The 27,276-nt window shown below is 38.9% G+C and overlaps 1 protein-coding gene across 1 annotated transcript; it reads right to left on the bottom strand.

Moving 5' to 3' along the window:
• Positions 1–341: 341 nt before the first annotated feature.
• On the bottom strand, positions 342–27,276 carry LOC114708590. The gene is made up of 5 exons (XM_028891958.2): positions 27,179–27,276; positions 23,417–23,579; positions 5,739–5,986; positions 4,515–4,654; positions 342–1,801 (listed from the first exon to the last, which is right to left on the bottom strand). Exons 1-5 carry the CDS (start codon positions 27,234–27,236, stop codon positions 566–568), a joined length of 1,845 nt encoding a protein of 614 aa, XP_028747791.1. The 5' UTR covers positions 27,237–27,276; the 3' UTR covers positions 342–565.

Genomic DNA, 27,276 nt, shown 5'->3' on the forward strand with positions numbered 1-27,276 from the left:
TTGATCTGTTTGGGAGGCATCCAGGCAGTGGTACCAGGTCCTGTGCTTATTGCATGAGTTGGCTGTTTGAAACCTGGGGCTTATGCAGGGTCTCTAGGCTCGGCCTGGGAGGAGGGGACTGGACCTGCCTGGACTGAGTCTACCAGGTTGATGTCAGTCCTCGGGGGAGGCTTTGCCCTGGAGGAGGTGGGAATGAGAGGTGGGCTGGGGGGAAGGGGAGGGGGCTGGGGGGAAGGGGAGGGGGGCTGGAGGGGGAGAACAAGGGAATCCGTGGCTGATATGTAGAACTGAATTGTATTGTAAAATTTAAAAAAAGCAACATTAAAAAAACAAGAAATGTATTTGCTTTTTAATTTTTTTTAATATTTTGAAAAGAGATGAGTGTTACATAATTTTCCATAGGACAAATGATATTTCAAATGAGGTCATAAGTTGTTCCAAGGGAGTTAAGGTAACTTGTTTCCTTAAATATATGAGTTTCAATAGAGACAAGAAATTCTGCTATGTTACTTCACATTACTTTAAGAATGCTCTGATGTCCAGCATTTTCAGATTCAGCTTTTAGTTATGGTTGAATTTCAGCTGTAGGCTGTATCATGTCCTTAAAGGAAGATTGGTCTTGTGTTGGTAGTGTACTGTATGGAATTTGGTGTGGCGGGTTTGTAGTCTCAACATCAGGTGAAGATGCATCGGTAACGGCTGTAGAAGTTGGGGGCATACCTATGTTAGCCAATGGTACAATCTGGAATCTATCTGCATCAGACACAGAATGATTCTGAGTTTTTAGTGAGTCAATAACTGATTGATCATGAGAATTTGCATTATAGTCAGAAGAAGAATTCCACGCCTTAATTGTACCACTTGGTTGGAGAATAGTTCTATTTTCATAAGACTCCATGGGCAGACCCGTTTGATTAATAGGAAAGAAATCCCAGGGTCCCTTTTTGTCAGATAAATGAAATTTTGGAGCTGAGTTGCCCAGAGTCATGTTTTGATTTTGAGAAGCATTTGCCATGCTCTTCAAAATGTTTTTGTATTCATCTAAATCACTCGTTTCCGTCCAAGATTCATCAGTTGTACTAGTATCGTGGAAACGGACAGGCTCCACTTCATCATCTGCAGATGGACTCCATTGTTTAATTACATCTGCCATGATTTTATCAAAAGACTTATCAGGATTATTGGCTGCAAGACCCAAGGGTTTAGCACTACCGGTCTTAGGAGAAGTATATGGCATAGCTGTATCAGATATAAGCTGAGATAATGGGTATTTATGAAGGCCGCCAGTATTAGGTGGAGGGGTAACCTGAATTAAATTCTGTCCAAATTTTTCTGGAAGTCTAGCAACAGCAAATGGTTTCAATTGCTCAGCTACAAATCTGACAGGTGGTGGGGTCTGGCTTTTATCAAGGAACAATTTATGACTATCAGTAAAATAATTCACATCACTAAAATTAAAGATCTGAGGGAGATTGTTGATATGTTTGGTTTGTGGAGAAATGCCTAAGTTTTCTTGCAAGGACATCAAGGACGTATTAGGTGAGGCCATGGTTGAGATATAATTATGGCTGTGTTTGATTTGGGGAACATGCTCGTTTTCCTGCAATGCCCTACAGCGTAAGGAGGAAGTTGGATTCAGTAGCTTTTTAGATGCCTTGATGAATCGTTTTATCCAGGCAAAGTAGTGAGCTGTTCTAACGATGACTGTGGGATTTTGACATATCCTTGATGTCTTATGTACAAGGCCCACGAGTTCCCAGTGGTTCTTTAGAAAACATAGAACAGGACTGGCTCTTTGTATCTGAATAAGAAAACCAAGAAATATGTGTCACTTATGCAGTCTACTGTGCATACAATTAATATACTATATGAGGAAGAAGGGAAAAATTCAAATAATTTCATTATCAAACAGCTCCAAGGAATTACCAGTGTAAGACATGGTCACATACAGTTGAAGTATATGATAAGAGAATCTAACAAGTGTTAGTACTAATTACAAATTTTCAGACTCCTACAACCAACCACTTTATCAGCACTGAATTTGGATTTCTAAAAGTTATACCAAACTTAATGTTAAGTCAGAAAAGAACCAATTATCTTTTTCATACAAAATCTTCCCTTTGCTGTTTTCCTAGTAACAGTTACAACTGCTTTTCCATTGTTCAAGTTTTAAAATTAAAAAAAAACTTTGAAATTATTCTCAGTGCCTCTCCTTCTTCCACATATCTTACCAGTCTATCAACAAATAATAATTCTCATATTTTAAATAATTTCCCAAAAATGTATTTTAATAATTAAATTAAATAATTTTCTTATCTAGGGATGCTACTATTGTTGATAAAACATATAGTATCCTTATGAAAAGGCATGCTCTTGTCCTTCTTACATCTGATTTTAATACAACATCCAAACTTATCCTCTTAAAATCTAAGAAAGACCAGTACATCTTTCTGCTTAAAAACCCTCTGGTGAGTGCTTCCAAGTCTTAACAATGTTAAAAGATTAGTTTTTATGATAGCTTATAAGACCTTTGAAACCCTTGTTGCCACCTTGATATCACCTACTGCTGTTGGCTTGACTGGCCTCTCCTTTCTGTTATATATTTCCACATCAAAATCATTGTACTGGCTTTTCCCCTACCCTATACTTGTAACATTGGTCTGATATCCAAATGACTTCCTTCATCACTTCTTCCACAACTCCTTTCAAACACTTTTTTTTAAACAAATGTCTTTCCTGATTACCTAATCCTATTGAACAGGATTATATAAACAAAAATTCTTACTTCTACCTTGTGTTGCAAGTATTTTAGGCTAATACTGTCTTTAGAGTCCATCCAGTTGTTTCAGACTCCATGCAGAATTAAAGGTTATAATAAGCCCTGTTCTACATTTATTGTCATGGTGTATTTTACTCAAAATATTTAAATAGCACTTGTATTATTTACTTATTCTTGATCACCATTCAAAAATGGAGAAACTCATGAGAACATGAACCACCCTATCCTCACTGCCATTACCCTAGTTCATATAAGGTTACTATGTAAGAATGAAGAGTGCATAAATACTCATCTCATAACTGTTGTTTTGCATTTCTTCAACAAGCCTTCCCTTTTAGGGCATTTTCACACCCGCTATGAGTAAACTTCAAAATATAAACTTTGTCATGCCATTTCTCTTGTCCAAATCTTTGCATGCCCCCCATGCTCTAAATAATACAGTATGCTTGTGTTAATAAGGTAATAACACATTCATAATCTGTCCAGTGATTATTTGTCTCTCACTTCTCTTCTCCATTGTACTCCACTTTTCCCCCCAAATCAAGGCATTTTTACATTTTCCAGACTTGTCATATTCTGCTCCTATGACCTAAATGCCATCACTTCATTTTATACTTCTTATCCGATTTGATAAATGGCTACTTATCTTTAAATAGTAGTTGAAATATTAACTTCAACACACTTTTAAATTAGCCTTCCTTTTTACTCTCAGTGCTAATTTTATACTGTGCAGGTATCTATTATACTTGTCCTCCTGGGCTACTATTCTCTGCCTTCTGTATAAGAATGTGAACTCTGGTGCTGAGACCATGGATGATTTTTTTTCTAGCAAACCTCCATTCTACTGTAAGCCCTCTGATGTTTGTGAGCACTCTGGCTCCTTTATCTCCCCTATCAGACTGACATTCTAAGGACTGGTCTCAGATGCTTCTTTTCTATCTCACCAAATAAACAGCAGTCCCCTAACTGCTTACCCGAAGTTCTTTTGCAACCATGTGTTTCTAGAAACTAACATGAGGCCTGATATTCGATATGTATTTCCAGAAATAGTACTGGTATTCATCTCATCCCTTGCAATTATCCACCATGAAATCAAGGTATTAACTCTGTAACTTTTCATGTGCTATTTCCTCATCTCAATTTGAAACAATTTTGAACAATATTGCATCTGTTCTTGCTTAAATTACTTCTCATCTCTCAAGACTTAGCATTCAAGGCTGATCATATCATTTAGTAACTCAGTCCAGCTCTCCACAGTTCAAGTTATTGCTTCCCTTGAAGTCTATTCACCAGTATTTGTGTATGTGATTTCAAGTTGTCCAAGATATATTGGTACCTAAAACTTATCCTGCATGAGGCTTTATTTTATATAGCTTTTCTACATGAATAGGTGGAGTGAATTGCGTCTGTACCTTTTAAACCTCTCCACAGTTAAGTCTGAGCCATACTGTGTTCATTATGGTACCTACTGAGAAACTATAATAAAATTAGAAACAGAAAGACAAAATGTATTTGTGTATTCATTGATTTTTTTTGTATTTCTCATTTGTATCTAAAGTCTTCCTTGTGGTAAACTCTATGGCTCTCAAATATACACTGGAATGTCCCAGATTCACGTATTTGCCTGGCGCCAACTTCCTTATGTCCTGTTATCGAACATTTACTTGCATATCTACAGAATTCTACATTTTTACGTTTCCTTCCTGTTCTTAATATTGCTCTGGTGTATGATTACCCAGCAATCTTCCCGTGGTTGACTCTGAATGCACATGCCCTCACTCTTCTCTAGATATGAATGCTGATGGTGACATGTTGAGAAGTCCAGCAACTGCACAGATATCTTCTTCACTCTGGTGGTTCCAAGTTTCTTGCTGCCTAAAGGCATACATAAGGGATAATGCTGAGATCCAAAACACCTGCTCTCTGACTTTGGTTTGTCGCCACTCTCAATTCAACCACGTAATCTTCCCAAGACATTCTCCTTTCTCTTCCTTTCTTTCCCCCCTCTCTCCCCTTTCCTTTCTCTCCTCTCTTTAGACATTTCCTTACCTTGGATTTTCTGAACCATTCCCACCTTTCGTACCCTATTGTGATGATTAGTCTTGATTATCAATCTGATTGGATTAAGAAACACCTTGGATTGCAGGGTGTGGTGGCGCACACCTTTAATCTTAGCGCTCAGGAGGCAGAGGCAAGAAGATCTCTGTGAGTTAGAGACCAGCTTGGTTGCCAAAATGGGTTCCAGGACAGCCAGGCCTGTTACACATTATACATCTGTTTTCTGAGAATGCCTGTCTCAGAAAAACAGCAACAACAAAAGAAACACTTTGGAGTACCTAAGTAAAGCCAAACTCTGGGTATGTCTTATAGCATTTTCAAACATCTAGCTAATGACCATTCTTAACAAAACAATGAATTAATCACTTAAATATGATAGCAGTGCTGAGATACGGTTAAAGGTATGAAGTGAACCCTAGTTGGAGTGGTAGTTAACTGGGGACATACCTTTGTCCCTTCTTATACTCCTCCTTTCTCTCTACTTCTTGAACACCAACAAGTGAAGAACAGCCTCCACCACATGCTCCAATTGCTAGTGTTCTGCCCAGTACATGGGGACAAGCAGCCATATATAGAACTTCGTGAAAACATGAGTCAAAAGAAATCTATCCTGTCTCAAATAATCTCTATTAGATCTTTCACAGCAACAAGGAAAGTAGTTAAAATACCTGGGTATAGACATAATTCTGTAACAAGAGTTGAGACAAACCCAGGCATATTCCATTCCTTCCTTACACTTCAAGTTTATGTCTCACTGGACTGAGGTGATATGGAGTTAAGGATCTCCACTATTTCCTCTAGATTAGTCTTCCCATGTCAGAGACAGAATTTCTTTAGAAAATGAGTCAAAGGACCAGAGCTAAAAATCACAAAATAGTGTCCCTTGACTCCTTTTACTTACTTTGGTATTGATACACATCACAGTTTCTATACTGGCACTTGGAACAACTCTTCAGGGATACATTAGGGGACTGAGACAGTGGTATTTCATCCCCATAGAGAGGCTCTTCCAGAATGACCAGGCCAATATCTGCTTTTAATGGGTCATTTTCATCCTGAGGATCAAACTTGGGATGGAGACAGATTTTTTGGCCATGTGGGATGCTTTCTGGGTCATTCACTCCTGAAATGTCCAGGTGTGACAGTTTCCTAGGGTAAGAGAAGGATATGCAACAATTTAATTGATAACAATAAATGATTATCCATATAATTTCTTATTAAAGGCATTGTTTGGCATCATGCATCAAATTCAAAGTTATAAAATAGCCTAGTTTTTCATTTATATGACATTATCTTAATTCCAAGACACACTGTGGCCCTTGGTTTCTTAAATTTCTACAGCTCTACTACCAACTATCTGATTCTCAAAAAAAAATGTTTTGTATGCTTGGATCTTAGTGAATCTCATAATTGAGAAGAGAAGGACTGCCTATTCAAACTCTGTTTCAGATTTAACATTCTCCAAATTGAAAAATAAGCCCAGACTCTCTACCTGTGATCTCCAGTGTCCACAAAAGTCTGGGATTCAGATAAGCAGTTTCTACTCTGTTTCTGTCCTCCACTACAATCTCTCCAGTCCCATCTCTAACTGTAGCAGACTGCTTGTATGTGCCTCTCTTCCCACCCTATCTTCAATCCCTAGAGACTCCACTGAACTTACTTTGAACCCAGCCTTCTGTCCAGCCACTGATACCTAGACACACTTTCTACCTAGGGCCCCCAGTAGACACACTGGTCCTGGATACAGGCAGGTGATATGTTTAACTCTCCTTCCTGTCCTCTGTTAAAAATCTCTCCAGTTTCATCCCCATCCCTGTAGCAGCATGCTTGCAGGGGCCTGACCTCCTACCCTCCCTCCATTCCCTGGAGACTCCACCAAACCTCTTCCTTCCTATGGTCTTCCTCTACCTTCTCCACCCCCGACTCTATCCTATCTCCATTCCTTTAAGTTCATCCCTGATATCTCAAAACACTTTCTAACCAGGACCCCCAATGGACAAACCTGGCAGAGACTCAGGCAAGTTATTCACACTAACCTTCCTGTCCTCCATTATGATCTCTCTATTCTCACCTTGAGCCTAGTAACAACTTACTTACAGGTGCCTCATTTCCTTCCTCAACTCTATTCACTGGGGAGTCCAACTCCTGGTTCAAACCAAAAGTCACCCTTGCCCATTTACCTCTTTCTCTCCAAATTATTATTTGTCTTACTACGCCTTACTTTTAAAAATCCCCTTTTCCCACCACACCTGCAATTTCCAGGGACCCTGCCTCTTGGTGTAGACAGGATCCTCTTATCTCTTTTCGGAAGCCCCTCTAAGCCCACCTCCATTCCTTTTTGCCACGAGCTGACATGAAAAAGCACTCTCTACCATGGAACCCACAGCCACCACACTTCCCTAATATCCAGAGAAGATAACAGAAACCAAGAAATTTAACACCCACCCAACAAAGATAAGACCAGATATCAACTCCTAGAATCACCTCAATCATCCTCACCCCAGATGCCTAGACACCAGCACAAAAAAAACAAACACTAACAACCAAGACAATATGCCTCCACCAGACCACAGTAACACTATTACAGTAGGCTCTGAGAAATGCAGGGACAAGACAAGGACTTCAAAATAGCTATTATGAATACGCTTCAAGGACCTTAAAGAGGATATGAATAAATCCCTTAATAAAGTCTATGAAAACACAAACAAACAATGGAACAGAATAATGAAAAATAGCTCAAGACATGAAAGTAGAAATAGAATCACTAAAGAAAACCCAAACTAAGATAAAACTGTGATGCAGAATAATCTTTTTGTACACTGTGAAGATGTGTCACTCTGATTGATTTAATAAAAAGCTGAATGGTCAATAGGCAGGATTTCTAGGCACAGAGAATGCTGGGAACAAGAAGGGCAGAGATGAGGAAACACAGAGGAAGCAGCATGGGCAACACCAAGTAAAGGTAACCAGGCTACATTAAAGAATATAGAATAAAATATATGAATTAATTTAAGTTATAAGAGCTAGTTAGAAACAAGCCGAAACTATTGACCAAGCTTTCATAATTAATAATGTGTCTCCATGTCATTATTGGGGATCTGACAGACCCAACAAAAAGTCCAGCTACAAATGATAAAATGATATCCAATGTGGGGGCACATATTTACATATAAGACCTGAGAAAGCTCTTAAAAAGGTTCCAACCACACACACACACAAAAAAACACAAAAAAAAAAAAAAAAAAAAAAAACACCCAGAGCCAAATGCAGCTTCCTAGTCCCACAGTCTCTCATGATGCAGGCCACGATGCATATTCTGGCCACTGCCTGCAGGCTTGAACCACCAGTTCATCATGAGCTAAGCTGCATGATGGTTTAAGGTTTTGCTCATGCAGACAGAAAAGGTTACAGATATGCAGTAAAGCATGTTCAGACAGAAAAATCTTCTAAACAGATTACAGTGTGTATAATAATATGCATAGGCATAAGAAAAGAAAAAGGAAAAGGGTATAGACAGTCATAAAAAAAAAAGTTTTAGATACAGGCCCAGCGGCAGCCCACAGAGGTAGACAGGCCCGGCGGCGGAGACAAGCAGATGCAGGTAGGCCTGTGGCAGTGGCCCACAGAAGTAGACGGGCCCAGCAGCAGCAGACGACAGGGACATACAGGCCCGGCAGCCGGCAGAGACATGCAGGCCCAGTGGTGGCCCGCAGAGCAGAAACAAGCAGACACAGGTAGGCCCGCGGTGGCATCCGCAGAGGTAGACGGGCCCGCCAGCAGCGGCCGACAGGGACATACAGGCCCGGTGGTGGCCCGCAGAGGTAGACGGGCCCAGCGGCAGTGACAAGCAGAGGTAGGTAGGCTCGTGGCGGCAGCCCGCAGAGGCAGACAGACCCGTGACAGCTGACAGGGACATACAGGCCCGGCAGCGGCCCGCAGAGGTACACAGGCCCAGCGACGGAGACAAGCAGACACAGCTTGGAACAGGGACACCTCTAACCCCAACACCATGGAAGGAACCAGAATGAATCTGAACACTCCGTCTGAGGGCAACCCAGGGCCCAGCTGCTGATCCTGCAAAACCCAACAACTTGGAGGTGTTGGTGAGACTACCCCACTCAGCTGAAACCCATCTGGGAGAGGATTCAGATGCCTACAGTTGGAAGTCTGAAGAAACAAGATCAGCTGAGGAGTTGACAAATGAACAAAATGTGACCTGGGAACACAGAAGAAGGAGCTACCCAGCCACCAAACCAGATCACCAGAATCATAAGTATATACTTCACCGACTGAAATCAGTTGCCCCTGAAGAAACAGCCCAATAGCACCAATTTAACCAAGAACTCCTACTAAACCAAGACTAAAAATTAGAACAAGAGAGGCACTCTCAGACACAGACACCACCTGCACCGCACAGAGGAAGAGATGAGTAGACGTCAGTTCAAAAATACAGGCAACAACATAAAGACCTATATGGCAACATCAGAACCTAGTGATTATTCTACACCTGCAAGACCTGAACATACCAAGGCAGAAGAAACAGAAGAAATCAATCCTAAAATTGATTTTAAGAAGATGATAGAGGCCCTTAAAGAAGAAATAAAAAAATTCCCATAAAGAGGAAATAAAAAAATCCCTTGAAAAGGAAATTAAAATCTCCATTAAAGAGGAAATAAAAAAAATCCCTTAAGGAGGAAATGAAAAACTTCATTAAAGAGGAAATGAAAAACTCCCTTAAAGGGGAAATAAAAAAGTCCCTTAAAGAGGAAATAAAAATCTCTATTAAAGAGGAAATAAAAAATTCCCTTAAAGAAATGGGAGAAAAAACAAACAAAAAATTGGAAGAAATCAAAGAAAGCCAAGAAAAAGTAATTAAACAGATGAAGGAAACATCCCACGATCTGAAAAATGAAATTGGGACAATAAATAAAACACAAGCTGAGGGAATGCTGGAAATAGAAATCCTGACTAAACGAACAGAAACTACAGAAACAAGCATAACCAAGATGGAACAGAGAATCTCTGACACTGAAGACACAATAGATAAAATAGATTCGTCAAAGAAAACACTAAAGACAAAAAAGTCATAACACAAAACATCCAGGAAATTTGGGACACCATGAAAAGACCAAACGTAAGAATAATAGGGATAGAAGAAGGAGAAGAATACCAACTCAAAGGCACAGAAAATATATTCAACAAAATCATAGAAGAAAACTTTCCTAACCTAAAGAAAGAAATACCTATGAAGATACAAGAAGCTTACAGAACACCGAATAGGATGGATCCAAAAAAAAGTCCGCTCGCGAAATAATAATCAAAACACTAAACACAGAGAACAAAGAAAAAATATTAAGAGCCGCAAAGGAAAAAGACAAAGTAACATATAAAGGCAACCCATCAGAATAACACCAGACTACTCAATAGAGACTATGAAAGCTAGAAGATCATGGACAAATCTCATGCAGACACTAAGAGACCAGGGATGCTAACCCAGACTATTATACCCAGCAAAACTCTCAATCACCACAGGCAGAGTAAACAAAATATTCCAGGATAAAACCAGATTTAATCAATAAATCAATACCTGTCTACAAACCCAGCCCTACAGAAAGCACTAGAAGGGAAAATCCAGCCCAAAGAAGCTAAACACATCCATGAAAAATCAAGCAATAGATAATCCCACACCAACATACACCACAGAAGGACAACACATCACAACCACAAAAAAAAAAACAGGAATTAACAATCACTGGTCATTAATATCCATCAATATCAACGGTCTCAACTCACCTATAAAAAGACACAGGCTAACAGAATGGATAAGAAAACAGGACCTATCCATCTGCTGCATACAAGAAACACACCTTAACTTCAAAGACAGACACTACCTCAGAGTAAAGGGCTGGGAAAAGGCTTTCCAAGCAAATGGACCTAAGAAACAAGCTGGTGTAGCTATCCTAATATCTAAAAAAATAGACTTCAAACTAAAATCAATCAAAAGAGATCAGGAAGGACATTATATATTTATCACGGGAAAAATTCACCAAGATGAAGTCTCAATTCTAAACATTTATGCTCCAAATACAAAAGCACCCAAATTCATAAAAGAAACACTACTAAAGTTTAAAACGCACATCAAACCCCACACATTAGTAGTGGGAGATTTTAACACACCACTCTCACCAAAAGATAGATCTACCAGACTGAAACTTAACAAAGAAATAAAGGACCTAACAGATGTTATGACTCAAATGGACCTAATAGATATCTACAGAATATTCCATCCTAACACAAAAGAATATACCTTCTTCTCAGCACCCCATGGAACCTTCTCAAAAACTGGCCACATGCTTGGACACAAAACAAATCTCAACAGATATAAAAAATTTGGAATAACCTCCTGTATCTTATCAGATCACCATGCCTTAAAGTTAGACCTCAACAACAACAAAAATTATAGAAACCCACAAACTCATGGAAACTGAAAAATGCCCACCTGAAACATCAATGGGTCAAGGAAGAAATAAAGAAAGAAATTAAAGATTTCCTAGAATTCAATGAAAATGAAAGTACAACATACCCAAACTTATGGGACACTATGAAAGCAGTGCTAAGAGGAAAATTCATAGTTCTAAATGCACACATAAAGAAGATGGAGCAATCCCATACCAATGAATTAACAGCACAACTGAAAGCTCTAGAACAAAAAGAAACAAACTCACCCAGGAGAAGTAGACCCCAGGAAATAATCAAATTGAGGGCTGAAATCAACAAAATAGAAAACAAGAGAACAATACAAAAAATCAATGAAACAAAGAGTTGGTTCTTTGAAAAAATCAACAAGATAGACAAACCCCTAGCCAAATTAAACAAAAGGCAAAGAGAGAGCACCCAAATTCACAAAATCAGAAATGAAAAGGGAGACATAACAACAGACAACGAGGAAATCCAGAGAATCATCAGATCATACTTCAAAAACCTGTACTCCACAAAAATGGAAAACTAGGAAGAAATGGACAATTTTCTGGATAAATACCACATACCAAAATTAAATCAAGACCAGATAAACCATTTAAATAGACCAATAACCCCTAAAGAAATAGAAACAGTCATCAAAAGTCTCCCAACCAAAAAAAGCCCAGGACCAGATGGTTTCAGTGCAGAATTCTACCAGACTTTCAAAGAAGAACTAATACCAATACTCTTCAAAGTGTTCCACACAATAGAAACAGAAGGATCACTGCCAAACTCTTTTTCTGAGGCTACAATTACCCTGATACCCAAAACACAAAGATGCAACAAAGAAAGAGAATTACAAAACAATCTCCCTCATGAACATTGATGCAAAAATACTCAACAAAATATTGGCAAACCGAATCCAAGAATACATCAAAACAATCATCCATCACGACCAAGTAGGATTCATCTCAGGGATGCAAGGATGGTTCAACATACGAAAATCAGTCAATGTAATACACCATATAAACAAACTGAAAGAAAAAAAACCACATGATCATCTCCTTAGATGCTGAAAATGCCTTTGACAAAATCCAACACCCCTTCATGATAAAGGTCTTAGAAAGATCAGGAATACAAGGAGCATTTCTAAACATAATACAAGCAAGCCAACAGCAAACATCAAATTAAATGGAGAGAAACTCAAAGTGATACCACTAAATTCAGGAACAAGACAAGGCTGTCCACTCTCCCCATATTTATTCAATATAGTACTAGAAGTTCTATCTAGAGCAATAAGACAACAAAGGGAGATCAAAGGGATACAAATTGGCAAGGAAGAAGTCAAACTTTCACTATTTGCAGATGATATGATAGTATACATAAGTGACCCCAAAAACTCTACCAGGGAACTCCTACAGCTGATAAACTCCTTCAGTAAAGTGGCAGGATACAAGATCAACTCAAAAAAATCAGTAGCCCTCCTATACACAAATGATGAAAGGGCTGAGAAAGAAGTCAGAGAAACATCACCCTTTACAATAGCCACAAATAATATAAAATACCTTGGGATAACACTAACTAAACAAGTGAAGGACCTTTTTGATAAGAACTTTAAATCTCTAAAGAAAGAAATTGAAGAAGATATCAGAAAATGGAAGGATCTCCCATGCTCATGGATAGGTAGGATTAACATAGTAAAAATGGCAATCTTACCAAAAGCAATCTACAGATTCAATGCAATCCCCATCAAAATCCCAACACAATTCTTCACAGACTTGGAAAGAAAAATACTCAACTTCATATGGAAAAACAAAAGACCCAGGATAGCTAAAAGAATCCTATACAATAAAGCAACCTTTGGAGGCATCACCATCCCAGACCTCAAACTCTACTATAGAGCTATTAGTAATAAAAACAACTTGGTACTGGTATAAAAAACCGACATACGGACCAATGGAATCGAACTGAAGACCCTGACATTAATCCATGCACATATGAACACCTGGTTTTTGACAAAGGAGCCAAAACTATACAATGGAAAAAAGAAAGTATCTTCAACAAATGGTGCTGGCATTACTGGATGTCAATATGTAAAAGATTACAAATAGATCCATATCTGTCACCATGCACAAAACTCAAGTCCAAGTGGATCAAAGACCTCAACATAAATCCAGTTACACTAAACTTAATAGAAAAGAAAGTAGGAAGCACTCTTGAATGCACTGGCACCGGAGACCATTTCCTAAATAAAACACCAACAGCACAGACCCTGAGCACAACAATTAATAAATGGGACCTCTCGAAACTGAGAAGCTTTTGCAGGGTGAAAGACACAGTCAATAAGACAAAAAGACAGCCAACAGAATAGGAAAAGATCTTCACCAACCCCACATCTGACAGAGGATTGATCTCCACAGTATATAAAGAACTCAAGGAACTAGACATCAAAGTACTGAACAGTCCAATTAAAAAATGGGCTAAAGAGCTAAACAGAGAATTCACAAAACAAGAACTACAAATGGCTGAAAGACATTTAAAGAAATGCTCAACATCCTTAATCATCAGAGAAATGCAAATCAAAACTACTCTGAGATACCACCTTACACCTGTCAGAATGGCTACGATCAAAAACACCAATGACAGTCATTGTTGGAGAGGATGTGGAGCAAAGGGAACACTCCTCCACTGTTGATGGGAATGTAAACTTGTACAACCACTGTGGAAATCAGTATGGCGGTTTCTCAGAAAATTAGGAATCGAACTACCTCAATACCCAGCCATACCACTCTTGGGCATATACCCAAGGAATGCTGATTCATACCATAAAGATACATGCTCAGCTATGTTCATAGCAGCACTATTTGTAATAGCCAGAACCTGGAAACAACCTAGATGCCCATCAACGGAAGAATGGATGGAAAAAATGTGGTACATATACACAATGGAGTACCACTCAACAGACAAAAACAATGAAAGCATGAAATTTGCAGGCAAATGGATGGAACTAGAAAAAAATCATCCTGAATGAGGTAACGCAAACCCAGAAAGACAGTCATGGTATGTACTCACTCATATGTGGATTCTAGAAATAAAATAAAGAACAATCAGACCACAAACCATAGAACCATGGAGTATATATATATATATATATTATTTATTTTTATATATATATATATATATCATGAAGGTCCCTAGGATGACTATGGCTTATAATAAATTTCGGTTTTACTCAATTATTGAAAAAAATAGCCAAATGAATGGAAACATATGAACTATGAACCAAAGGCTGAGGGACCCCCAGCTGGATCAGGCCCTCTGAATAGGTTGAGACAGTTGATTGGCTTGATCAGTTTGGGAGGCAACTAGGCAGTGGGACCAAGTCCTGTGCTCATTGCATGAGTTGGCTGTTTGAAACCTGGAGCTTATGCAGGGACACTTGGCTCAGTCTGGGAGGAAGGGACTGGACCTGCCTGGACTGAGTCTACCAGGTTGATTGCAGTCCTCGGGGGAGGATTTGCCCTGGAGGAGGTGGGAATGGGGGGTGGGCTGGGGTAAGGGGAGGGGGTGGGAGGGGGAGAATAGGGGAACCCGTGGCTGATATGTAGAACTGAATGGTATTGTAAAATAAAATAAAATAAAATAAAAAATAAAGAAAAAATAAATAACTTAAAAAGAAAATAGACAAAAGAGAAAAAAGTTTTAAAATAATAAAGTCTTTAAAGAGAAAAGTAAAGTAATAAAAAAATAAGCCACATAAGGATGGGAAATATTATAACACAGGGAGTTTGGACCTTATATGGTACTTTGTTAATTTGAATTTTTGAATGCTAATGAACAGACATGAGCTGCTGAAAGACATTGGATTGTGGAAAGGACTGCTGAATTAAACCCACCTATATACTTTAGGAAGGCCTTAACTTTAAAATGGAAGTCAAAAAGTGTATTACATTGGGGAAATGTTGTAGAATATCATTTTAAGATGTGTTACATTTGTTTATGCTATGGAACATTTGTTTTAATGATGCAAAGATGTATTGCATTCTTTTATCTTGCATTTGCTTAACTCTGTGAAGCTGTGTTACTGTGAGTGTCTAAAACACCTGATTGGTCTAATAAAGACCTGAACGGCCAATAACAAGGCAGGAGAAAGAGAGGAGGGGCTTGCAGGCAGAGAGAATAAATAGAAGGAGAAAAAGAGGGAAAGAGGGAACAAGAGGGATCAAGGAGAAAGAAAAGGAGGAGAGGAGAATGCTAAGGGCCAGGTACCCAGCCACACAGTCAACCATGGACTAAGAGTGAAAGTAAGATACACAGAAACAAGAAAAGGGAAAGGCCCAGACACAAAAAGTAGATGAGATAATTTAGGAAAAGCTGGTTAGAAACAAGCCAACCTAAGGCAAGGCATTTATAAGTAATAATAAGTTTCCATGTGTATTTATTTAGGAGCTGGGTGGTGAGTTCCCCAAAAGAGCCGTATGAGTAAAAGAGTAAAAAATACCAACAACAAAGAAGGGATTATGGTTTTGTTTCCATAGAGAACAAAAAGCTGTGGATTCCTTCCAGGTTAAGAGAGATCAGATTTGACTGGGAGAGACCTCCTGAGTATCTTGGCTACAGACATGGGAGAGGAATCCAAGAAAGACTACAGGACAGGTGACATGTAAGCTGATCCCTCTGCATGAGAACAACTTGGAAACCAAATGAGACGTGTAAATCTTGTTAACTACATAGTCCTCATAACTTATTACTACATGCGATCTTTTCATATGGCATGGATACAGATTTATATTACAGTTTGGTTATACACTCCAAATGGACTTATAAAGTTGACAGATGCCTTTTACCTGCTCAAACATAGAACAAAAAAATCATCTTTAACTGACTTGTATGTACACACTGTACATTCCATGCTTGTGTTAATGTAGATATGTATGTTACCTTTAAAAGTTTGTGTGTTTTCAGAGCAAAGAGACCAGACATCAATGAAAATGGATGGCCCAGGTGATACAGCATCTCAGAGTGCCTCTGTTGTAGTTTCCTTAGAGTTCTGTATCTAGAACAGCTTCCAGACTGGTGACTGAAATGGTCCAGCTTCACAGACTACTCCATCCAGAACTTCAGATAACCCTTGCATTATCCCATCACACTGAGACTGGACAACAGTTAGCTCCTCCAGGACTTGACCATTATCTTAATTTTTCAGGGCCCCCTAAAGATGCCAGGACCCACAGGAAGCAGTTTAGAGAGCATGATACCCACCTTCCCAAGAGGTGGGGTATGTGGGTTTTTTTGGTAATTTGGTGGGTTATGGATGTTTGTCATTGTTTGGGGGGTGGTTACAAATTGTTACTGGTCATGGTCAGGGAGAAAGATAAACAAAGAACATTAGATTCAGAGATCTCTTTCTGAAGGGAAAAGGGGGATATAGTGCAGAAATGATGAGATAAAGAGTGGATTGTTGAGTCTACTATTAAACAACCACTAGTATCAAATATTTTACATTGGTATGGATTTTTGTATAGTGATACAAATTTAAGGTTATTTTGTTATACTGTATTTATGTTTCTATTCTTGTTTAAGATATTGTACCTAATGCAGCTCATTTAAAAATGTAATGTAGACACCTGCCCAACTCAGCCCCAGTTGACAGCCAGCAAGCAGGGCTCCTGCAGGAAGGCTCCCTGTTCACCAAGACCCCTAAGCAATCTACATGCCCTGCACCCATACCCATCTGCCTGAGACCCCAGCCACTTCCTAAGGCCTGGAAACCAACCCCTAGCTCTCATCCAGCCTAGAGGTGAGTAACTCTGTTCATACCCAGTGAGGCCAGCCCCTAGGTCCCATCCCTGGGCCCCAGCCATTCCCCAGGAACACCCACCCAACTTGGCCCCAGTTGCTGGCCAGAAGGCAAGGCTCCTGCAGGAAGGCTCCCTGTTCACCAAGACCCCTCAGCAGACCCTGCAATCTACACTCCCTGCACCCATTCCCATCCACCCAAGACCCCAGCCACTTCCTGAGGCTTGGAAACCAATCCCCAGCTCTATTCAGACCTAGAGGTGAGTGACTCTGTTCATACCCAGTGAGGCCTGCCCCTAAGACCCATCCCAGGCCCCAGCCCAACTCAGCCCCAGTTGCCAGCCAGCAGGTAGGGCTCCTGCAGGAAGGCTCCCTGTTCACCAAGACCCCTAAGCAATCTACACATTCTGCCCCCATACCCATCTGCCCAAGACCCCAGCCAGTTCCTGAGGCTTGGAAACCAACCCCCAGCTCTCATCCAGCCTAGAGAGAGAGCTCTCATTGGACAAAGAGCTGTCATTGGACCAAGAGTAACCTCAGGAGACAGGGAATCTGCCAGCCCTCATTAGGCCAAGAATGGCTTTCTGAAACACAGAATCAGTCAGCTCTGACTGGACCAAGAGCCCGATAAGACCAAGAACAGATCCATGACTCACAGAATCAACTAGCTTGGGTTGACCCAAGAGTAGCTCCCTAAGACACAGAATCTGCCTGCTCCAATTAGACCAAGAGCTAAGATTAGACCCAGAAGGACCCCTGAGACACAGACACAATAAGCACAGAGTGGACCAACAGCAACTCGCTCAGACACAGGCACCTCTTATACCTATTAGAGGAGGAGATAGGCAGACGTCAAGGCAGAAGTACATACAACATAAAGAGCAATATGGTATCACCAGAACCTAGCCCTCCTCCAACAGCAAGACCTGAACATCACAAGGTAGAAGAAGCAGAAAAAAGTGACCTTAAGAATAGCATCATGGGCTGGGCGGTGGTGGCGCACGCCTTTAATCCCAGTACTCGGGAGACAGAGGCAGGCGGATCTCTGTGAGTTCGAGGCCAGCCTGGACTACCAAGTGAGTTCCAGGAAAGGCGCAAAGCTAAACAGAGAAACCCTGTCTCGAAAAACAAAAAAAAAAATAGCATCATGAAGATGCTAGAGGCCTTTCAAGAAAAAAATGAAAAATGAAATTGAGGAAAAGACAAACAAAAAAGTAGAAGAAATTAATAAAGAAATTGAGAAAAAGACAAACAAAAAAGTGGAAGAAATCTATAAAGAAATAGAGGAAAAGACAAAGAAAAAATGGAAGAAAGCAATAAATCCCTTAAAGAAAACCATGAAAAAGCAATTAAACAGGTGAGAGAAACAGTTCAAGACTTGAAAAGGGAAAAAGAAACAATGAAGAAGACACAAACAGAGGGAATTCTAGAAATAGAAAATCTGAGTAAATGAACAGGAAACACAGATGCAAGCATAACCAACAGAATACAAGAGATGGAAGAGAGGATCTCTGGTGTAGAGGATACAATAGAGGAAATGGATTCATCAGTCAAAGAAAATACCAAAGCCAAAAAAGTCATAACACAAAATGTCCAAGAAATCTGGGACACCAAGAAAAGACCAAACCTAAGAATAATAGGGATAGAGGAAGGAGAAGAATACCAACTCAAAGGCACAGAAAATATATTCAACAAGATCATAGAAGAAAACTTTCCCAACTTAAAGAAGGAAATACCTATGAAGATACAAGAAGCTTATAGAACACCAAACAGATTAGCCCCCCAAAAAAGTCCCCTCACCACATAATAACTAAATAACTAAACCTACAGAATAAAGAAAGAATATTAAGAGCAGCAAAGGAAAAAGGTCAAGCGATTTATAAAGGCAAACCCATCATAATAACACCTGATTTCTCAATGGAGACTTTGAAAGACAGAAGGACCTGGACAGATGTAATACAGACGCTAAGAGACCATGGATGCCAGCCTAGACTAATATACCCAGCAAAACTTTCAATCATAATAGATGGAGTGAACAAGACATTCCAAGACAAAAACAGATTTAAACAATACTTATCCACAAATCCAGCCAGCCCTACAGAAAGCACTAGAAGAAAAATTCTAACCTAAGGAAGTCAGATACACCCACAAAAACACAGGCAATAGATAACCACACAGCAATAAACCACAAAGAATAGAAGTACACACACACTACCACCAAAAGATAACAGGAACTAACAATCACTGGTTATTAATATCCCTTAATATCAATGGACTTAATTCCCCTATAAAAAGACACAGGCTAACAGAATGGATACAAAAGCAGGACCCATCTTTCTGCTGCATACAAGAAACACACCGCAATTTCAAAGATAGACACTACCTTAGAACAAAAACCTGGGAAAAGTCTTTCCAATCAAATGGTCTTAAGAAGCAAGCTGGTGTAGTCATCCTAATATCCAGCAAAATTGACTTCAAACTACAATCAATCAAAAGAGATCAAGAAGGTCATTACATACTCATCACAGGAAAGATCCACCAAGATGAAATTTCAATTCTGAACATTTATGTGCCAAACACAAGGGCACTCACATATGTAAAAGAAACATTACTAAAGCTTAAATCACACATAAAACCCCACACATTAATAGTGGGAGACTTCAACACCCCTCTTTCACCACTGGACAGATCTGCAAAATCGAAACATAATAGAGAAATAAGGGACTTAACTGATGTTATGACTCAAATGGACTTAATTGATATCTACAGAACATTCCATCCTAACAAAAAAGAATATACCTTCTTCGCAGCACCCCATAGAAACTTCTCTTGGCCACAAAGCAAATCTCAACAGATACAAAACAATTGGAATAACCTCCTGTGTTCTATCAGACCACCATGGTTTAAAGTTAGATTTCAACAACAACAAAATTTACTGAAAGCCTACAATCTCATGGAAACTTAATAATGCTCAACTGAATCACCAATGGGTCAAGGAAGAAATAAGAAAGAAATTAAAGATTTCCTAGAGAACAATGAAAATGAATATACCACATACCCAAACTTATGGGACACTATGAAAGCAGTGCTAAGAGGAAAATTCATAGCACTAAATGCCCACATAAAGAAGGTGGAGAAATCTCACACTAGTGACTTTAACAGCACACCTGAAAGCCCTAGAACAAGAAGAAGCAAAGTCACCCAGAAGGAATAGATGCCAGGAAATAATCACATTGAGAGCTGAAATCAATAAAATAGAAACAAAAAGAACAATACAAAGAATCAATAAAATGAACAGTTAGATCTTTGAGAAAATCAACAAGATAGACAAGCCCTTATCCAAACTAACCAAAAAGCAGAGAGAGAGCATTTAAATTAGCAAAATCAGAAATGAAAAGGGAGACATAACAACTAACATTGAGGAAATCCAAAGAACCATCAGGTCATACTTCAAAAACCTGTACTCCACAAAACTGGAAAATCTAAAAGAAATGGGTAATTTTCTGGATAGATACCACATACCTAAGTCAAATCAAGACCAGATAAACTATTTAAATAGACCAATTCCCCTAAGGAAATAGAAACAGTCATTAAAAGTCTCTCAACCAAAAAAAAAAGCCCAGGACCAGGTGGTTTCAATGCAGAATTCTACCAGATCTTCAAAGAAGAGATAATACCAATACTCTTTAAATTGTTCCACACAATAGAAACAGAAGGAACATTACCAAACTCCTTCTATAAGGCTACAATTACCCTGATTCCCAAGCCAAACAAAGATGCAACAAAGAAAGAGAATTACAGACCAATCTCCCTCATGAACATTAATGCAAAAATACTCAATAAAATATTGGCAAACAGACTCCAAGAACACATCAAAACAATTATCCACCATGATCAAGTAGGCTTCATCCCAGGGATGCAAGGATGGTTCAACATACGAAAGTCTGTCAATGTAATACACCATATAAACAAACTGAAAGAAAAAAACCACACAATCATCTCACTAGATGCTGAAAATGCCTTTGACAAAATTCAACACCCCTTCATGATAAAGGTCTTGGAGAGATCAGGAATACAGGGAACATACCTAAACATAATAAAGGCAATTTACAGTAAGCCAACAGCCAATATCAAAGTAAATGGAGAGAAACTCAAAGCGATTCCACTAAAATCAGGAACAAGACAAGGCTGTCCGCTCTCCCCATACTTATTCAACATAGTACTTGAAGATATAGCCAGAGCAATAAGACAACATAAGGAGATCAAGGGGATACAAATTGGAAAGGAAGAAGTCAAGCTTTCACTATTTGCAGATGACATGATAGTATACATAAGTGACCCCAAAAATTTGACCAAGGAACTCATACAGCTTATAAACACCTTCAGCAATGTAGCAGGATACAAGATTAACTCAAAAAAATCAGTAGCCCTCCTATACACAAATGGCAAACGGGTTGAGAAAGAAATCAGAGATACATCACCCTTTACGATAGCCACAAATGATATAAAATACCTTGGGGTAACTCTAACTAAACAAGTCAAGGACCTGTATGACAAGAACTTTAAGTACCTGAAGAAAAAAAATTGAAGAAGATGTCAGAAAATGGAAAGATTTTCCATGCTCATGGATAGGTAGGATTAACATGGTAAAAATGGCAATCTTACCAAAAGCAATCTACAGATTCAATGCAATACCCATCAAAATCCCAACACAATTCTTCATAGATGGAACCCATACCTGACACCATTAGTAGGCCCAAGGGACAAACCTACTGCTATGATTCTGCTAAAATGGACATAGTATTAAAACTTCTCCTAGTAACTTATTGATATATCCATATATCAGTGCATCTCTAAACTGTCATCAGAGCAGCTTCTTCTTGTGAAGATGGCATTTAACAATGAACCACAACTGGGCAACATGTAGAGGATAAGAAACTGCAGAGTGCTCAGCTATTAATGTGACATCTATTTCATACCTCTATCCCAAGGGTCAGAGATCTTCACAGAAGAGAAGGCAAAAAAGATCATAAGAGCCAGAGGTGGTGGGTGACTTCAAAGAAATAATATCTTGCTGGCACAACAGCAAAGTCACATATATAAAGTCACAGCAATTGTGACAGCATACATAGGACCTTTGCAAGATCAAGCCAGACAAAAGTCCTAGCATGGAAGAGGAAAGATTGGCATGAAGACTCACCCTTAGCTGAGGAACTAATGATATTTGATAGCTGCTGGGAGGAGTGTCAATTTTATTAAATGGTAAGATGACCATACCCCACATCCAGGAGAAGTTGGACAACACAATTTGGACTCCATGAATTTTATGAAGAGAGAGAGAGAAAAGGCACATAAATCTGGGTGGGTAGGGAGGTGGGGGTGGACCTGGAAGTAGATAGGGTGATACGGCTGAAATATATTGTATGAAATTCTCAAAAAAATTAATTAAAATATTATTTTAAAAAGAATATAGAGGATAGATTCAAGAATAGTATTGAAGTATTCCAGAATCAACACCATGAATATCTGAATTAAAGCAATGGCCATAGGGAATGAAGATAAAGGACTAAATGAATTAAAGAGGAAAAATGAACCAGACTTTATAACTGCATTGATATAAGATTAAATAATTATGGACAAATTCTAGTTATAACCTTAGTAATATTACCATTCCCAAAACAACGATTTCTTTTTTTTTTTGTATTTGTGATAAGATCCAATCTCTTCAGATGACACAAAAGACCTTCCTTTATCTTTGATGAAAGACTAACATATCTTCAAGAATAGAGATTGTCTTTTCTTTTAAAAAATTTATTTTGTTATTAATTCATTTATTTTAATGTATTCACTTATTTTTATGTATTCATTTATTTTTATGTATTCATTTATTTTTATGTACATGCTACAGCAAGTACATGGCACTCAGAGGGCAACTTGCAGGAGCTCATTCAAAGTCAGGTCATCAACCTTGGTGACATGCATGTTTTAACTGCTGAGATATCTCTCCTTCCCTAGAGACTATATCTTTCTTCTATGACTCCTCAGAACTTAGTTTTGAGCATGACAAAGGTGAATAGCAATTAATTTTCAATAGAATGCATGAAGGAGAAAGAAATGGAAAAATAAAGTATGAGAAGAAAAAAAGATGTTGGCTAGTTAACAAAAACAAGCCAGTTACATGATTTCAGTACCAGAAAATGATTCTTATCAGTATCTTCTTCACTGAGTTTCTCTGAAATAATCCACCAGCAGGAGTCCTGAAAAGAAAAACTCATTTAACCTTATCCAAGACCCAAGAACATTCTTTCTTCCCCTACTCACGATTTCTTTAGACAGTTAGCTGTAGAAAGGATCAGCCATGGAGTCAGGACAATACCCTGACAATTATCAGGCATAGATGCAAGCCATGGTATGTCAATGGAGGCATCCAATGATGGTATATTTTCAATCAATGAATCTAAATTCAGACTCCGTATTTGGGGTACTGAAAAGAGATAGGACAGGAATAGGGATGGATGAAGATAACATTAAAAACATTTTCAATACTAATGAACTTTCTAATTTTTTTAGTTAATCTGTTCAAATTCAGCTAGAAAGTTTCTGTTACATATTCAGTGTAGCCTAACTTCCTTCATGTGTGTGATTTCTTCTGTGGGAGTAGATGTGTAGCTGGAGATTTTCTTTGTCCTGGCCTGCCGGCAGTCAGGACAAATCTCTCCCACTCCTGTCCCCCAAGTAAACACAGAGACTTATAGTAATTATAACTGCATGGCCATGACTCAAGCTTTTTGCTAGCTAGCTCTTTATCTTAAATTAGCCCATAACTATTAATCTATGTATCACCATATGTTCCATGGCTTTACCTGTATCCCATTACATGTTGCTCCTTAGGTGGCTTGCTGGCATCTCTCCCCTCCCCCCACCTTCTTCCTGTCTCTCCCTTTGAATTTCCCGCCTGCCTCTAAGCTGCCTTGCCATAGGCCAAAGGGCTTTACTCATTGACCAATCAGAGAAGCACATATTCACAGTGTACAGAAAGACATTCCGCCATCACCTCCCCTTTTCTGTCTAAACAAAAGGAAGGTTTTAACTTTAACCTATTAAAATTACATATAACAAAACAGTTATCAAGCAAGAATTACAGTTACAATATCTAGTCTATTTATATTTTGTAAAATTAAAGAAATTTTTTATCTATTCTATATTTGTGAGTCTAAGGTTTCATATCTAATTTATCTTTTATCATAACCAAGGAAAATTATGATTAAAACTATCTAGTCTTCGACTACATCAAAGACACCATTTGTAGCTGAAGTTTTTCCTGTGTCCCACCTGGTTCATGGCCACTCAGACCCAAGTAAACACAGAGACTTATAGTAATTATAACTGCATGGCCATGACTCAAGCTTTTTGCTAGCTAGCTCTTTATCTTAAATTAGCCCATAACTATTAATCTATGTATCACCATATGTTCCATGGCTTTACCTGTATCCCATTACATGTTGCTCCTTAGGTGGCTTGCTGGCATCTCTCCCCTCCCCCCACCTTCTTCCTGTCTCTCCCTTTGAATTTCCCGCCTGCCTCTAAGCTGCCTTGCCATAGGCCAAAGGGCTTTACTCATCGACCAATCAGAGAAGCACATATTCACAGTGTACAGAAAGACATTCCGCCATCACCTCCCCTTTTCCGTCTAAACAAAAGGAAGGTTTTAACTTTAACCTATTAAAATTACATATAACAAAACAGTTATCAAGCAAGAATTACAGTTACAATATCTAGTCTATTTATATTTTGTAAAATTAAAGAATTTTTTATCTATCCTATATTTGTGAGTCTAAGGTTTCATATCTAATTTATCTTTTATCATAACCAAGGAAAATTATGATTAAAACTATCTAGTCTTCGACTACATCAAAGACACCATTTGTAGCTGAAGTTTTTCCTGTGTCCCACCTGGTCCATGGCCACTCAGACCCAAGTAAACACAGAGACTTATAGTAATTATAACTGCATGGCCATGACTCAAGCTTTTTGCTAGCTAGCTCTTTATCTTAAATTAGCCCATAACTATTAATCTATGTATCACCATATGTTCCATGGCTTTACCTGTATCCCATTACATGTTGCTCCTTAGGTGGCTTGCTGGCATCTCTCCCCTCCCCCCACTTTCTTCCTGTCTCTCCCTTTGAATTTCCCGCCTGCCTCTAAGCTGCCTTGCCATAGGCCAAAGGGCTTTACTCATCGACCAATCAGAGAAGCACATATTCACAGTGTACAGAAAGACATTCCGCCATCACCTCCCCTTTTCCGTCTAAACAAAAGGAAGGTTTTAACTTTAACCTATTAAAATTACATATAACAAAACAGTTATCAAGCAAGAATTACAGTTACAATATCTAGTCTATTTATATTTTGTAAAATTAAAGAAATTTTTATCTATCCTATATTTGTGAGTCTATGGTTTCATATCTAATTTATCTTTTATCATAACCAAGGAAAATTATGATTAAAACTATCTAGTTTTCGACTACATCAAAGACACCATTTGTAGCTGAAGTTTTTCCTGTGTCCCACCTGGTCCATGGCCACTCAGACCCAAGTAAACACAGAGACTTATAGTAATTATAACTGCATGGCCATGACTCAAGCTTTTTGCTAGCTAGCTCTTTATCTTAAATTAGCCCATAACTATTAATCTATGTATCACCATATGTTCCATGGCTTTACCTGTATCCCATTACATGTTGCTCCTTAGGTGGCTTGCTGGCATCTCTCCCCTCCCCCCACCTTCTTCCTGTCTCTCCCTTTGAATTTCCCGCCTGCCTCTAAGCTGCCTTGCCATAGGCCAAAGGGCTTTACTCATCGACCAATCAGAGAAGCACATATTCACAGTGTACAGAAAGACATTCCGCCATCACCTCCCCTTTTCCGTCTAAACAAAAGGAAGGTTTTAACTTTAACCTATTAAAATTACATATAACAAAACAGTTATCAAGCAAGAATTACAGTTACAATATCTAGTCTATTTATATTTTGTAAAATTAAAGAAATTTTTTATCTATCCTATATTTGTGAGTCTAAGGTTTCATATCTAATTTATCTTTTATCATAACCAAGGAAAATTATGATTAAAACTATCTAGTCTTCGACTACATCAAAGACACCATTTGTAGCTGAAGTTTTTCCTGTGTCCCACCTGGTCCATGGCCACTCAGACCCAAGTAAACACAGAGACTTATAGTAATTATAACTGCATGGCCATGGCTCAAGTTTTTAACTAGCTAGCTCTATATCTTAAATTAGCCCGTAACTATTAATCTATGTATCACCATATGTTCCATGGCTTTACCTGTATCCCATTACATGTTGCTCCTTAGGTGGCTTGCTGGCATCTCTCCCCTCCCCCACCTTCTTCCTGTCTCTCCCTTTGAATTTCCCGCCTGCCTCTAAGCTGCCTTGCCATAGGCCAAAGGGCTTTACTCATCGACCAATCAGAGAAACACATATTCACAGCGTAGTGAAAGACATTCCCCCATCATAGATGTGTGATATTCCCACCATGACCACAATCTGATGTTTTGTCTCTTTTTCTTTGTACATTTAAACCAAATGAAAATAAAGTTTGTACAAGAAATGATAGGCATAGCCGGGCAGTGGTGGCGCACGCCTTTAATCCCAGCACTCGGGAGGCAGAGCCAGGCGGATCTCTGTGAGTTTGAGGCCAGCCTGGGCTACCAAGTGAGTTCCAGGAAAGGCACAAAGCTACACAGAGAAACCATGTCTCGAAAAACAACAACAACAACAACAAAAAGAAATGATAGGCAAAGATATTCTATCTGATGCAGTGAAATTTAAAAGGTAGGGCAGGAAGTAGAGGTAGAGAGGAGAAGGGAGTAAAAAGTATGGAAGAGGATATGTAAATGTAGATGAGGGAGAAGAGAATGAGAGGAGGCACCGAAGAAGAGGGTTAAACTAGTTCAGAAAAGGATGAGAAGTAAAATAGGGATGAAACAGACCGGAGAATGGTGTCTGGACATAGAAGGGAAGGAAGGATAGATAAGGATGTCCAGGTATCTGACTTACCTGCACAGAAGTAGGAGACAAACCACGAAACACAGTAAAGCCAAAGTAGAGCCTTCATTTTAGCTCCACTGGCAAGAGATGTGTTGTGAAAGTCTCAA

The sequence above is a fragment of the Peromyscus leucopus genome, chromosome X (genome assembly GCF_004664715.2).
Source record: "Peromyscus leucopus breed LL Stock chromosome X, UCI_PerLeu_2.1, whole genome shotgun sequence".
NCBI lineage: Eukaryota > Metazoa > Chordata > Mammalia > Rodentia > Cricetidae > Peromyscus > Peromyscus leucopus.